This window comes from Amblyomma americanum, chromosome 1, assembly GCF_052857255.1.
Source record: "Amblyomma americanum isolate KBUSLIRL-KWMA chromosome 1, ASM5285725v1, whole genome shotgun sequence".
Taxonomy (NCBI): domain Eukaryota; kingdom Metazoa; phylum Arthropoda; class Arachnida; order Ixodida; family Ixodidae; genus Amblyomma; species Amblyomma americanum.
The window spans coordinates 127899678-127915845 of record NC_135497.1 but is presented as its reverse complement, the minus strand read 5'-3'; the positions used below and the strand labels follow the sequence as shown (position 1 = coordinate 127915845).

Genomic DNA, 16168 nt, shown 5'->3' with positions numbered 1-16168 from the left:
GGAAAGTCAACAGCAGATATCACACTCTCAGGGAGAGCATTCCAGTCAGTAACCATCCTTGAAAAAAAAAGAAAACTTAGAACCGTTAGTTTTCGAAAAATATAGCGCTAAACTATAATCATGGTGATGAGGAGTTCCACGCATTTCTGAAAATTGTACATAGCAACGTTACTTTATAAGTGCCTCCAGCAGTCACGGGTACACCAGCCGCGACGGCTCCTCATGTGTATATATTCTGACGCATGGATGTGATGCAGCTGGCGATGAGTTTCATCATCAGCCTGACTACGCCCACTGCAGGGCAAAGGGCTCTGCCACGTTTCTCTAATTACCTGTCCTTTGCCAGCTGCTGCACCCACTGTATGCCCAAAAACTGCTTAATCTAATCCACTCACCTAAATTTCTGTCGCCCCTGCTACGCTTGCCTTCTCTTAGAATCCACTCCATTCCTCTTAAGGGCCAGAGCAGTTGTCTTGCTTTCACATCACATGCCCTGCCCAAGCCCATTTCTTCCTCTTGATTTCGACTAGGATGTCATTAACCCGCGTTTGTTCCCTCACCCACTCTGCCCGCTTCCGGACTCTTAAAAATACACCTATCATTTTTTCTTCCATAGCTCAATGCGTTGTCCTTCACTTAAGCTACCCTTTTCGTTAGCCTCCACGTTTCTGCCCCATGGGTGAATTGGTAAGATACATCTGTTGTATACTTTTCTCTTGAGGGATCAGTGTTGTAGGCGTTACTGAAAAAAAAAGTAACTAAATACGTTACTCGTTACGATAAACAAAGGAACGCGTTACCGCCCTACATTTGCTACACAAAAAAAGGTAATGTGTTACCATTACAGAAAAAAAGTACCGTACATTAATTGCTGTTACTCCATGGCTATAAATTTTAATCAGTGCATCTTCACTGCAAAAATTCACGATAAAAATTTTATAAAGCTCATATTCCGCATAAAACTTCTAACCCAAACAATGATTTTAGCTTAAATCCTGATTTAAGAAGAATAATTAGCACAAATGTGCAGGACCTTAGCAATGTTATATTGGCCTAAAGTAGCCTGTAGAGCTAAATGTGATGGCTTCTAACTCTGGTACATGGTGAAGCCACTTTCTGAATGTGACATTAAACACAATATGACACTTCATCATCAATTTTCACTTCGCAAAAGAAGCATATCACTGAACTCTCAACAAATTTACAATTCTGAAAAATGAGATTCTCAAAAATGCTTGACATGCTTCTTCTCTTTAGAGAATTGTGTGTGAGTAGTTTGGGACGGGAAGGTTGGCAAAGGCAAGTGTGTGAATGCGTGTCCGTGCACGTGTTTCGTGCTTTATGGCCCTTCTGTTTCTTTTAGTTTGGTGCGTCGTCAAGAGCAGGTGTTTCCTGGCATGCATGCGAGCCCTCAACGAGGGTCTTCGAGAGCACCTGTACATTTTGTTTATTTGCAACATCACTTTAGGTGCTCTGCATTTCTTTTTAAAAGGGGTGAAGAGGGGAGACAACTGGAATAAAAAGTAACTAGTAACACGACACCAAACGTTGCCGAAAAATGTTAACGCAAGTATGTCACCCATTACAGTTCGAAAATGGTAACGAGTACGTTACTAAGTTACAGGAAAAAGTAACGCTTTACCAATAATTCCGTTACTTGTAACACATTACTTCCAACACTGTGAGCAATAGTGTTGGTAAACTGCCATTCATGATCTGAGAGAACCTGCCATATGCGCTCCACCCTATTCTTATTCTCGTTTTCTTCTCATGATCCAGGTTCGCTGTCACTACCTGCCATAACTAGATATATTCCTTTACTGCTTCCAGCCACCCACTGCCAATTGTGAACTGTTGTTCCCTTGCTAGACTGTTGAACATTACTTTGGTTTTCTGCATGTTAACTCTTAGACCCAGCGTTCTACTCTGCCAGGTTAACCCATTCATCATGATTTGCAGCTCACCCCCTGAGTGACTCACCAAGGCAATGTCATCAGCCAATCACAGATTATTTAGGTATTCTCTATTTACTCTTATCCCCAACTTTTCCCAATTCAGGGCTCGAAATACCTCCTGTAAACAGGAGGTCAATAGCAATGGCGAGATTGTATCTCCTTGCCTGACGGTCTTCCTTATTGGAATTTTATTGCTGACTTTATAGAGTACTATTGTAGCTGTGCAGTTGCTATATATATCTCCCTGTATTTTCACATAAGGCTCTTTTACACCCTGATTCCGCGATGCCTGCATGACTGCCGAGGTTTCCACCGAGTCAAATGCTTTTTCGTAATTAATAAAGCATATATAAAGTGGTTGGTTATAATTATGCATTTCTCTATCATCTGATTGATAGTGTGAATATGATCTATTGAGGAATATCCTTTATGAAAGCCTGCCTGATCATTTGGTAGATTGAAGTCTAAGGTCGCCCTGACTCTATTAGCGATCGATTACCTTAGTAAATACCTTGTATGTAACGAACAGTGACCTGATTGGCCTGTAATTTTTTAAGTCCTTGGCATCTCCTTTCTTATGAATTAAGATAACGTTAGCATTCTTCCAAGTTTCTCGTACGGTCGAGGTCATAAAGCATTGTGTATACAGGGTGGCTAATTTTTCTACTCCCCTCCATCCTTCAACAGATCTGTTATTAACTGATCCTCACCAGCTGCTTTTCCCTTTTGGATTGAACACTTTCTTTACTTCCTCTCTTGTTACCTACAAGATGGTGCATTGCTGTTCGCTACTGTCTCTCTCATTAACGTTCTGATTACATTGGCTACTGTATATATTTGCGTAGAACTCTTAAGCTACGTTAACTATCTTATCCATATTGCTAATGACATTGCCCTCGATCCTTGTCTCTTAATGCATACATCTGGTTTTTACCTATGCCAATTTTTCTGTTCGCCCCTTTTAGGCTGACTCTGTACATCAGAGCATGCTTGATTCTCTCCATATTAAACTTCCTTAGGTCGGCTACCTTGCGCTTATTTATGAATTTCAATAGCTCTGTCAGTTCTATGTTGTCTCTATGGCTAGACGCTCTCATGCTTTGGCGTTTCGTAATCAGATCTTTCGTCTCTTGAGATAGCCTGCTGGTTTACTTGAATACAATGAACTCCGCTTGCCATCATTGTGGGCATGCTTTCAGTGTATATGTGGCATTTGGCTGAACCCCGATGTAGCAGAGTCGGATCTGCACTGGTTCGGCCGCATTTCGATATCAGCATCAGCCTGACAATGCCCACTGTACAGGACAAAAGCCTCTCCCATATCTCTCCAATTAACCCTGCCTTATGCTAGCTGTGGCCACCGTGTCTAAAAACGTTGACCCTATCCCTGCAAACTTCTTGACCTCATCCGCCCACCTAACTTTCTGCCGCCCCCTGCTATGCGTCCCTTCCTTTGGAATCCACTCCATTACCCTTAAAGACCATCTTGCTTTCGCACTACATGGCATGCCCCTTCTTTGATTCGACTAGGATGTCAATAAACCCGTGTTTGATCCCTGATGCTCTGCCCTTTTCCTGTCTCTCAATGTCACACTTGTCATTTTTCTTTCTATAGCTCGCTACGCTGCCCTCAAGTCGAACCTTTTTTGTTAGCCTCCATATGTTTTTGCCCCATAGGCGAGTACCGGTTTCAGTGTTGAAACGCAAAAGGGTCTATGAGCAAGGAACCCACAACTGGTCGAAATTAACATGAAGCACTCCTCTACGGCATCCCTCAAGACATCTTGCATGCAACCTCGGTACGTTGAACTCTCTATAACCACCTAAACCGTATAGTCGTCACAACTTGAGCAGCTGTGGCGACGACTGGGTGCTGTTCAGATATCCAGCTTACATTTTTTTCTAGATAAGCTGAAGAAAAGGTATCACCATACTGGCATAATGTTTTTTTTCTCAGCGTTGTAAAAATGAGCACTGAAGTTTTCAGATTCAAGAATGCGGTTTGATAGAGTGCCCAGTCTGCATACTCCACTCTTCTAACCTAGCACTTTTGCCTTTGTCGAACACGGCAGTTATGCTTAGCAAGTTTATTACTATTCCTCCGCTTTGTTGCCGTGTTTCCTCGTCAAAGCATCGGCCTGACTGGCGCAGTTTCGCCTCGATTTGGCTTTTGCATGAGACTTTTTCAGAGAAGGAGAGCAGCCCTTGCTACCCATGCGTTTTTGCTGGCGGCAACATTGGCCCCACCGCAGCCTTGCGGGGAAGATTTGGGCTAGGCCAAGTCAATGCAGATCCACCACTTAATTTGGTTCGCCTCTATACTTACGATCCAAGTGGACGGAGGCAAAGTCACTGCAGGAGGCAGGGAGCCAGGAATATGGGGGGAGGGCACAGATATCCAAACTTTCCTTCTTGAATCTAGTGGGGAAGGGAGGCCGTAGCCTCCCACTTGGATATGTGGATGCTGAGGATAGTGCTGTGGGCATTGTTAAGATGTGTCTTACTCAGAGCAGCACCATAAACATGCACAATGTGGTTTCTTGTTTCAGGGAAGAGGGCTCTATTCTCACAAGCACCCCAACCCATCTTGAATATGTGCCTTCCGCTGTGAAGCAAGCACAAATGATCCAATGACGCGAAAACGAAACAATGCCGTGCACACGCGATGGCGTGCGAGCAGCGCAGTGTGAGATGTAGTTGCGTGGGTCATCTCCAAAGCTTTTGTTTTTTTGAGATCCGCTTTTTTCCTCTTCCGTGCAGCTTAAAAGACACAATTTGTAGACTCCAATACAGGAGGATTGTGTAAGACCCAAGAGGCCACCGCTGCCAAAATAGTGCAGAAGTGTACGCGTACCGCAACTCGCCCCCTCCTCGTTGCTGCCTCCCTTCTGCCAACAAATGCGGATACGCCATCGCGGCCGTTCAGGATGAGGTTCCGCGCATTTAGTGCTATCACGAGGGCCACAAAACCTTGGAAAGTCCCAGCGAAGCATGTCGTGCTTAGCTTAGTCAGTATAGTTTATAGGTGTTTAACGTCCCAAAGCAGCTCAGGTTATGAGGTATGCCATAGTGAAGGGAAATGTAAAAAAGTGGTAGGGTTTTAACGCAGTTAAACCGAGTAGATGTGCGAAAGCATGTGTTTAGTCTGACTGGCTCATTGTTTTGCTTTGCTGGGTCGTTGGCACGTCTGGCGACGATATTACTCGGGTTAAGGTCTGATCGAGGTTAAGCTGATCTGATCTGAAAGCAGGTGTGAACATAAAAGTCGCATCGAATGACACAAGTTATAAGCATAAAGCTTAAAAATATTAACTGCTTTCAGCACAAGCAGAACTGAGCTTAACTACAGACAGGCTTAATGCTCAAGACACCGTAACTAAAGGCAATTGGAAAAAGTAGAAATGGCTCGATATCACTTCAACTTGAACGATCATGCACAAGATGCTGAAACATGATCTTGAATGCAAAATGAATAAAACCACACACAGCCCACATCTCATAGCAGCATACTTTGCATAATGTATTCATCGAAATTTTTTTCAAGAAAAAGAGGAAAAGAATGACGCACACCTTAGTGCAGACAAAATAAAAAAGGATTCAAGTAAGCGATGCTCCCATGGGCATTTGGTGCACTCAGAATTCTTTAATGAGGCACAACTTGAAACCATGAAAAGATAAATCGGGGCTACTATGAGTCATAGAGACTCAAGCTTGAGCTGACCGATCCGTGCTCCTTTGGGGACGATGCACCTGCCGGCATTCCAGTTCAACTTCAGTCCCCTTTCTTCTCCAGCTTTGGTTTTTTGGACGATGCCGGAACTGCAGATCCCTGCAAGAAATCATTAAGCCGATGTAAAACAGCAGCACTGAGGCTAACCTAACAACAATATGAAAGTAGCATGTATACATTTAAATCCAACACTTAAAGTGTACCTGAAATAGCTTACACTAAGGTTAAGAAAAGTGAAAGCCAGGTGAAAATCTTAGCTAGTCAAACTGGTTTAAGGACTTCAGTGGCAGCGCAGGTAGAAATAAGAGACAGCATAGGACACAAGAGTAAAGAGCGCTGACTATGCGCCACTCTTCATCAATCTGTATCAATCTTGGCTTAAGGAACAAATTCCCAGTAGATTCCAAATGGAACAAGTCGAAAACCAGCCAGATATCAACTGGTTTTGTTGGAATTAAGTCGCAACTATTTCTTTAAACCAGTTTGACGACTTAAGATTCCTGCAGGAGACGGGTAATTCAACATCCATCAGTACTGATAGATACTGAATTGCCCATCATCCTCCTGCAAAAAATTTAGATCTAGCTTATGTAGCACCACAGATATCAGCAATTAAAAATGAACCCCTTCCTTTTCTTTTCCACTCGTACACCAGAGCGAGCCAGAAAAAAAAATTTACAGGCCGGTACTACACTCCACCATCTTGGCTCAGTTTACTTTTATTTTTGGCTGCTCACTCCCCTGCCCCTGCACTATAGACTGAATCTTCTTCAGCTGGTCATGCCCCCACCTCCATCATTTACAAATATCCTTCGGATTTTTGGCGAGCAAATTACAGTCTCCTCATAACTGATGTCATGCGGGCCACATGCCATTGCATTGCAAGATTTTGACGACTTGTATGCGGCATGAATGCTCAATAGAATTTATTCTAAATACTGTAAAATTCCGAGCAAGTGCCCCCACCCCCGCAAGTCTCGAAATTACTGGCAAAGTAGGGGGCGGTGCTACCCCGTAACAAGGCCGAAATTCAAGATTGTGGCGACATTTTCCTGCCAGAAAAAAAAGGTGCACTGCACATGGATTTAAAACATCCTGCCACTCTTTCCCACTTTAAGAACTCTAAGAGCGCATCGTCCACGTATTCACTAAACACCCGAGCGCCGTTACTGAACTTTCTTCGAAGTTTTGCTTTCTCGTAGGTTTGCTGTAGCACTGCGGGCCTCCGGTCTGCATGGAGAGCTCTCAGTAAAGCTCTGAGCTCCCCCCTACTCGCGTGCCCCCTCCCGCAAACAGCGGCAGGAGTCACTCGCCGCTTGACAACACAGCTGTGACAGCCAAAGGCTCCTGGCTTTGTTAAGTGCCCCAAGACAGCATGCGAGGCGCACACAACGAGCACGTGGTGCCGCTTGGTCTTAGGCCGCATTCCCATGGTGGCAGATCCCCATATTGCCCGTCTGCGGAAATATGTGAACTGCCTCACATTCCGCGATGGGCCCCCTTTTTTTGGCATTCTCGATGGCACCGAAGCGTCGCGGGTCTCCGCCGTCTGACATTCCTGCGGCGAGCCAGTGGATTAGTTGTCCCACCAATTAGCTGAAAAAAAACTTTTAATCCTTCGAGAGGTGACGCGTGGGTGCAGCAGGGAAGGGGAAAGCATCAAGCAATAAGGGTGAGAACTCCACCTGGGTTTTCAGAATGTTTTCGATATGTGTTTCTTTTTCTTTTTAGTCAAGCCCCGGGCTCGAAGTTGGGCCCAACCTTCCGGGGCTGTGGCTACTACCTACATTGGTTATCGGAGCTTAGGGCAGGCCTCAAAATGTGACCACCCTAACTTCTTTGTTAGCAAGAGCTTTAAAACTGCATGTAAAATCACTGAAGAGCAGTCTTGTCTAGTTGAGCTAGAGGCTCCGTGCAGTGGCACGTAATTCTACAGACCTAGACTCTTAACCTCGGGTTGATGAGTAAGGTCTTGTCGAGCTTTTCTGTGTGGTATTTTTTCTTTTAAGTCACAGTTTGACTGTCTGTGTGATTCAACTTGTCACACAGTTTGCTCTTGTACATCCTGTAAATATATTTTCTCTTTGTCTCCATCATCTGGCATCAATCATCGTCTGCTCCTTCAACACCGTCGAATTCACGTTTGGAGAGGTCCTGTGCCCCTCCGAAGAAACGCAAAGAACCATTTTGAATTTACTGTGCATGTTCCTTTTATGATACAAGGTATTTATGATAAAAGGTTCCTTTTATGATACAAGGTAGTAATCTGCTTGAAACCAGGAGGGCGGCTTTATAGTAGGCTTAATTTTCAGGTACAGAAAAGTCATACTGGAAAACATTTGAAACTGACTACCAAATATAATGCTGTAAGAAATTTATAACTAGTGGCAGGAATGTCATTCCAAGAGAACAGGGCTGTACTAAAACAGCAGCTGTAAGCACAGTTCATTCAAAACTTGAGTAAAAAGCTCAGTTCAATAACCCCATGCTCAATATGGAAATACTAAAGAGAAAACACTGGATTATTTTTGATCACCTTCTCAAGTGCAGCTGCATAGCTTCATGCTTAGCCTTTTAAAACTTGTAAAAGGTATGCAAGTCACTAATCCCAAAAAAATATATATTGTAAGACTGGCCTTCGGCTTTCGAATATTCAGAGGATGGCACTTAACGAATAAAACGACGAGAAGTGCCGAACGCTCCGTCCCTCGTGCGTGCTCTAGACTGACCACTGCCTCTGGTCTGCACCTGGACTGCACTGCTGGTTGTTCTCAATGCTGTGCTTTGCAAGACGTTCTTTATTACAAGTGGTGGAGGTGCCAACGATCCCCTCACCCTGAAGCTTCGCACCCGCACATTGCCTACAGCCTCTGCAATGCCTGAGGCTGTCATCCAAACCGCTTCACCGCTTACGTCGACTGTCTTCTGTTCCGGCGCCACGCGGCAGCGTGACCCAGCCATCTTCAGCGGCACAGATGACACGGATGTGGAGGATTGCTTGGCCTCCTATGAACATGCAACCACATACAATAAGTGGGACAATAGCGTCAAGCTCACCAATGTTATCTTTTATTTGAGCGGCGTAGGCAATCTCTGGTTTCGAAACTATGAGGCTGACATCTCAAGCTGGGCAGCTTTAAAACCTAGTCCGACAGAAGTCTTTGGCTGCCCCGCAGTGCGAAAGCTTCATGTCGAGCGACGCTTGCGAAGTCGGGCCCAGCAAACCAGTGAAAATTTCACCAGTTATAGAAAATGTCGTCGACCTCTGCAAGCGTGTCAACCGTTCTATGAGCGAGGCTGACAAGATCAGACATATTATGAAAGACATTGAGGATGATGCCTTCCAGATGCTCATCGCTAAAGATCCCCAGACTGTCTCCGGTGTCATCGGCTACTGCCAAATCTTTGATGAGCTGCGCAAACAGTGCCTTTCTACCCGGCATGCAGGCTTTCAGGAGGCCACTTTCCAGCTTGGCTTTCCCAGGGAGCGGTTCTCTGGACCAACAGTCGCTGCTCCAGAAAATTCCGGCAGTTTGTACGTGAGGAAGTCGCACGCCAGCTATCTTTGTCTACCTGACCGCCTACACATGCGCCGTCGCTCACTCCCAACCTACAGCATGTTATTGAGGAGTAGATGGCTGAAGTCCTGCCAACTCCTCCTCAGCCACCCCTGATCGTGGCTCCTCTGACGTACGCCAATGCCGTGGTGCAGTCACAGCCTTCACCTGCTGCCCCTGTCTACAGGCCACCTACCCAGCAGTTAGAACCTCAGCGACCTGAAACCCCACCTTACCGTCCAGTTGCCCGCCCCGAATCGCAGCCGCAGCCACTCAACCCCTGGCGTACACAAGACAACCACTCTATTTGCCATGCCTGTAGCATCGCTGGTCCCGTGGCTCGTTTGTGTCGCAGTCGTGACCACCGTCCCTACGATTGTAGGCATGAACCGACGTATGACCTTCCGTCGTCCTCGCCTGCGTCACACGAGCCGCCTCCGGTCTCTTTCTCCTAGTTACCATCGCCGCTCCCACCGCTCGCCGTCTCCTGGCCGCCATTCCCGTTCTCCAATGCTCCGCCGCCTACCCGCCTTCCACGCGGAAAACTAATGGCCGCAGGTCTGAAGGCAAGAACTGCATCACCAGCGACTCACTCAAGACCTGTTTCTGTGCCTGCCAATATTATTACTGTGTTCGTTGAGGGAGTTGCCGTCGAAGCACTTGTTGACACTGGCACAGCCGCTTCCGTTCTCAGTCACACCCTCTGTCACAGACTCAAAAAAGTGACGACGCCCCTCCCTGCCGTTTCTCTCTGCACCGCCAGTGCTCAGGACATTCGACCATAAGCCGCCTGCACCGTCCGCCTGCTCATCGAGAACGTTCCCTACACAATCGAGTTCATCGTCCTCGTCCTCTCCTCTCACAACATTATCTTTGGTTGGGACTTCCTCTCCTCACATTATTGACTGCGCCCGTCCTCAGCATGACTTGTTGCCCTACCGTGACGCTCCCTTGGACGTACCCGGTGCTGCTGCAGCTACTGTGGTCATCTCAGAGGACACAGGCATTCCACCTTTCTTTTCAGTGCTGGTGGCTCTTTCTTGTGATGTTCTCTCAGATGCAACTGTCACTTGTACCCACTCTTTACAATGCGCTGACCAAAAGTCTGTTTTGCTGCCTCATGCCGTGCTGACAATTGTTCATGGCCCCAGCACTATTTATGTGGCCAACCCATACTCCTGCCCTACCACTTAACTCCGTGGCCAATCATTTGGTAGTGTTGCCTTTCTCGATCCCGCCTCAGCATACCCCCTCGTACCCCGGCAAGCCTTCACGTCAGCGCCATTACGCCTGTTCCCATCACCAATCAGTCTTCTGTCGATATTTTTCAGCGTTCCGTCGACGCTGCCACGACGCCTATTGAACAAGACCAACTTGTCGCCATTCTGCACCGTTTTCAAGCTTCGTTTGACTACCAGCAACTTTCTTTGGGCCGCATTACCATACCACTGTATTGACACTGGAACCCATGACCCTTTGTGCCAGCGTCCGTACCGCGTGTCAGCCACTGAGCGCCGCCTCATTGACGAGCACGTGACCGACATGTTTAAGCGCCACGTGATACAGCCGTCGCACAGCCCTTGGGACTCGATCGCCAGTGGTCCTGGTCAAGAAAAAAAACTTCCATCCGGTTCTGCGTGGACTACCATCGTCTGAACAAGATTACACGCAAGGACGTTTCCCCTCTGCCATGCAGCGACGATGTCCTCAACTGCCTGCAGGGCGCTGAGTTCTTTTCTTCATTGGACTTGCGCTCCGGTTACTGGCAGGTGCCGATGGCAGAGGACGATCGCCCAAAAACTGCACTTATCACACCCGATGGGCTCTATGAATTTAATGTCGTGCCCTTTGGCCTCTGCAATGCACCCGCCACATTCGAGCGCATGATGGACAACATATACTCCGAGGGCTCAAATGGCACACATGCCTTTGTTACCATAGATGACGTTGTGATCTTTTCCCCGAAGTTTTCGTCTCACCTCCAGTGCCTTGAGACTGTTCTTTGCTGCCTAGCCAATCCTAGCCTCCAACTCAATTTGAAAAAGTGCCCTTCGGAGCTCGGCAGCTAACTATTCTCGGACATGTGTGGAAGGATGGCGTTCTCCCGGACCCGGCCAAGTTGCGAGCTGTGGCCGAGTTTCCGAAGCCCACTTCTGTAAAAGACATCTGCAGCTTCGTCGGCCTCTGCTCCTACTTCCGCCGCTTTGTCCTCAATTTCGCCACTATCATCGACCCCCTGACCAAGCTCCTTTCCAGCCACGACCTTTTCGGCCTGGTCACCAGCTTGTGATGAAGCGTTTATGACACTCTTTCGCCTCCTGACCACTCCACCAATTCTGCGTCACTTTGACCCTCGTTCTCCGAGGGAACTCCACACCGATGCCAGCAGCGTCGGCCTCGGTGCAGTACTCGCTCAGCGCAAGCAAGGCTTTGACAAATACATTGGCGCTTACGCTAGCTGGACACTCAGAAAAGCTGAAGGAGTGTTAAGCCATCCTTTGGGCGATCATCAAATTTCGCCCTACCTGTACGGGCACCTTTTTGACATTGTCACTTGCCTCTTAGATCTCTTATTTGGCCAATCGCCTCGGCCTCTTTCCCATGCTCTCCGTCGTCAGTCCCACCATTTCGCCATCTGAGACGAGCTCCTTTACCGCCGCAACTACTTCCCAGGCGGTCGCAAGTGGCTTCTCGTCATTCTGACACATCTGCGCTCCTTCATTTGCTTGTTCTTCCTACCACGATGACCCCCAGTGTGCCTATGCCGAATTTCTGAAGGTCTTCACCCATCTATGACAGTGGTACTACTGGCGTGGGATGGCCCGTTATGTCCGCCAGTTCGTTTAGTCCTGCACCGCATACCAGTGACGAAAACATCCACCTCGTGGACCCGCCGCTTCTATGCAGCCGCTGCCTTGCCCAGTGCAGCCCTTCGAGCATGCTGGCATCGATCTCTACGGCCCTCTTCCCAGCACATCAACTGGGAACCGCTGGATCATCGTTGCCATCGACCACCTTACACGCTACGCTGAAACGTCACCTTTACCATCCGCTACAGCCCATGACATTGCATCCTTCATTCTCCATCACATCATTCTTTGCCATGATGCGCCCAAAGAGCTGCTCAGTGATAGAGGTCCGGCCTTCCTCTCTGAAGTTGTAGATGCTCTGCTGCAGAAATGCAACATCGTTCCCCGCACCAGCTCTGCCTACCATCCCCAGACAAATGGCATGGTTGAGCATTTTGACCACACCCTTGGCAACATGCTGGCCATGTATGTTGCTTCCGACTACTGTCACATACGCTTATAACTCCGCTGCTCAAGCCACCAGCGGATTCTCTCCATAATTTCTCCTGTATGGTCGTGAGCCTTCTTGCCCAATGGATACCATTCTACCTTACTGCCCTGATGCTTCCGAATTTACAACTCCTTCTCAAGCCGCAACTTATGTCGAAGGTTGTTGACAGCTTGACCGGTCCTTCACTTCTCACACCCAGCAGCAGAAAAGCACCCATGATCCCCCTCCACTTACTCCTGCTTACCTTCCTGACTCTTTGGTCTGGCTCTGGGTACCCTCCTCAGGTCCCGGCCTTTCCTCCAAACTTGTTAGCAAGTACCAGGGACCCTACCGTATTCTTCAACAGACATCCCCTGTCAATTACCTCACTGGACCCCTTACGCCATCCCCTGATCGTCGCCGAGGCCACGCCATTGTCCACACGACCCGCCTAAAACCATAATACAACCCCGCCATCGTCACATCCCCCTAGGCCACCAGGATGGCTCCCTTTCGCCCAGGGGGAATTGTAAGGCTGGCCTTCGGCTTTCGAATCTTCAGAGGCTGGCGCTTAACGAAGAAGACAACTTAAGAAGCGTCGAACGCTCAGAAGCTCGAGCGCCAAATGCTCCGTCCCTCGTGCGTGCTCTGGACTGACCGCTGCCTCTGGTCGGTGCCTGGACTGTACTGCTGGTTGTTCTCGACGCTGTGCTTTGCAAGACGTTCCTTATTACAATATATATACATGCCGTTTCACACACTTTTTTGGTCGACTGGTTTCAGATTAACCTTTATATGTCTCCTAATGCTAAATAAACACTGGAGGGCAGAGATATATCTCAAACTTCTTACGGCTAAAGACCCTCTATTGGCCCCACCGCGGTGGCTCAGTGGTTACGGCACTCGGCTCTGATGACCCAAAAGACACGGGTTCGATCCTGGCTGTAGTGGCCGAATTTTGATGGAGGTGAAATTCTAGAGGCCCGTGTACTGTGCAATGACAGTGCACATTAAAAAATTCCAGGTGGTCGAAATTTCCAGAGCCCTTCACTGTGGCATCCCTCATAGTCTGAGTCGCTTTGGGACGTTAAACCCCAATAAACCAAAGACCCTCTATTTTTTTCATAGTGTGGCATGCACCTTAAATATATTTATATTTCTTAAAGGTACTTAGAACTGAATTTTGAGCCCCCAATTTTTATCAGTGCAATGGAAAACTTATTGCCTAATGGTACTCCCACAGCAGTTTTGTTAAAAACAGTGTAGAAGAATTTTATAAAAAAATTTTCAATCAGAACATGTGCCCACTTTATTTATTTATTGGTACTATCAGCCCAACTAGGGCCTGGGTAGGAGTGGTTATATACAACAGGATGCAAGAATGAAAGGAAAAAACTGTGCAAAACAGTGCAAACAGCAACTATCATCAACAAGCCCGATGGTGATTCAATGTTGGCAGAAGTGATGGTCCAAAAGAGTATAAACCTACACCAGAAACAGCAATTACAGAGATTAGCACGAGTAGCATCCGTTTGAGCTTCTACACCCAAAGCTGTTACGGCACAGTGATCTATGCCTCGTCGACAAAAACTTTAGTAAACTGTGGTTATGGTTTTTCCGAGAAATGCAAGGCACTATGATGCCACCTAGTGACAAAAGCTAAAAGCAGCTCATCGGCAATGCAAGAAGGGCATTGATTTTCATCAAAGGGTGCACTAGAAAGGATGTAAACAAGAGTAGAATATGACGAACACTACTAAAAGGAAGAGAAACTGCACTTAACAGCAAATAAGCAAAATTTTATCGAAACGTTTATCGAAATCACAATACACCGATAATGGCAAGGTTTCGCTGCAAGATGACTTTTCAGGTGTTTTATGCAATTTTCAGTGCCAAATTATATTTATAATGTTTCTTCAATACTGCAGCGCTAAACTGTTGCAGTCATCATTTTTTATCCTAATTTCGCAACATGTTTCGGTCGGCTGTCGGTCTCTTAATAATGCAACACACAAGGCATGTTCAGAAAGCATTCAACCAGTTCCCTGAAACCTGCTGCTTCTCTTCCACCTCCCTAAGGTGCTTGCGAGAGGGACACCCTATGCATGCGCTGGTCAGCTCTCTTGTTTTGAGTCACTAAGCCAACTAACAGCGATGCCACTAAATGACAGAATGATTTGATCAGTACATTTGCAGCAGCACTGCTGCAGCTGCCCTTGTACAGGCATTAAGGGAATGTCATCTGATACACTCATGGCATAATTCTTGAAAGCTTTATGAATAAAATGAACAGCTTTCAGGGATGAATGTCCAAGATGGAAGCAGCACATGATGAAAGTGTGCTGATCAAGTCGATATGCGATGCTGCTATTGCTCAGTATGCAATTTAAAAGCCTCTGTCAGTAAAGTAATTATGGCTTGCGCATGCACAGTGGGGTCCCCCAAACTGATGGCTGAATTCAGCATTGTTGGGCCACCAACATAGCATGAAAAACATGACAGAGCATGACAAGAAATACATTTGTAATAGTAAACATGTGCTTAGACATCTCACCAAGAAATACTAAATTTATCAATGACAATGTGTTTAGTTATCATGCGCTCATTCACTCTACATCTTTTTGAAGAAGTTTTCAATTTATCCATCATGCGCTCATTCAGTCCACATTTTTTTGAAGAAGTTTTCACTTTGAATAAATGACACATGACGAAGTTATGTTTGCCAGTTGAAATGTAATTTGCTTCTATGTTTCACCGCATTGCATACTAAGTATAAAACAATGTAGCTATGTGTGTCATGCCTCCCCTTTGCTGGAAAAACTTGACCAGTTAAAAGTGCCCAAAAAAAGCCGCACAGCTGCACCACAAGGTTTTCGCTAGACTCTGTTTAAAACTTGAACAAAGTAATAACATAAAAATTCAGATTTTTTTGCAAAGCAAACATTATTAATAAAAAAATGACCTCTTACATTACTTTTTAAGTTGCCAGATAAAGTAACAATCTAGAGTACATCTATAGTTTACTTAAGTTAGATCAAGAAAAAAAAACTTGTGGCATTCTGCAGAGATCAGAAGCTTCACGTCACTTCACAGGCTAAGAAATAAGAAAATACAATAGTTTTCAACTGTTAAAAGGAGCCACTTACACTGCCAGGATGCTTTTCCTTGCGTGGTGAAGCCTTTACTGGCGTTTTCTGCAAGAAAGCTTACTTGTCAGATCAGTGATAGTTTGTCTAGTGATATATGCACAAAATATGCCTTTATGTCACGAAAAGAAATAAGTTGCAACCGGAAGCATGCTCTCCCAGTTGCTCTAAAAGTGAGGGTGCAAGAGAAACGAATGGGCAGTAATGCGGCAACATGATGAGGACCTCGAAATCCTGCTCACAGATTGCTTTGAGTTTAGCACCTTGCCAGACTTCCCTGTGGCATGGCATGTAAACAATTGTAGTAACAATAACTGACATGATAACTTTGTCCTCAGGCCAGCCCCTTCCACGTAAAAAATTGAGTTTGTATTCTTAATAAGCTTTCAATGTAAGGAAGCAGTATTAAATGCTCTCATGTGTCAAAGACGAGGAAATGTTGAGTTCCAAAGAAATATTTTATTGTGGCTAAATAACGCCTTCGTCGCCAAGCCAAAGCGG

The 16168-nt window shown here is 46.3% G+C and overlaps 1 protein-coding gene across 5 annotated transcripts in view; it reads right to left on the bottom strand.

Annotated features, from left to right (window-relative positions):
• Positions 1–5452: 5452 nt before the first annotated feature.
• The window catches only part of LOC144113647 (uncharacterized), a 53497-nt gene continuing 42781 nt past the window's right edge, over positions 5453–16168 (bottom strand). For 3 of the 5 annotated variants that reach the window (XM_077646836.1, XM_077646835.1, XM_077646837.1), the window contains exons 21-23: positions 15668–15715; positions 8521–8691; positions 5558–5784 (exon numbers count right to left, since the gene is read on the bottom strand). In XM_077646836.1, coding sequence (XP_077502962.1) covers positions 5728–5784; positions 8521–8691; positions 15668–15715 — 276 coding nt within the window. In that variant the 3' untranslated portion in view covers positions 5558–5727. Of the gene's footprint in view, positions 5785–8520; positions 8692–15667; positions 15716–16168 lie in introns of all 5 variants that reach the window. The other 2 variants (XM_077646839.1, XM_077646840.1) reach the window with 2 other exon arrangements.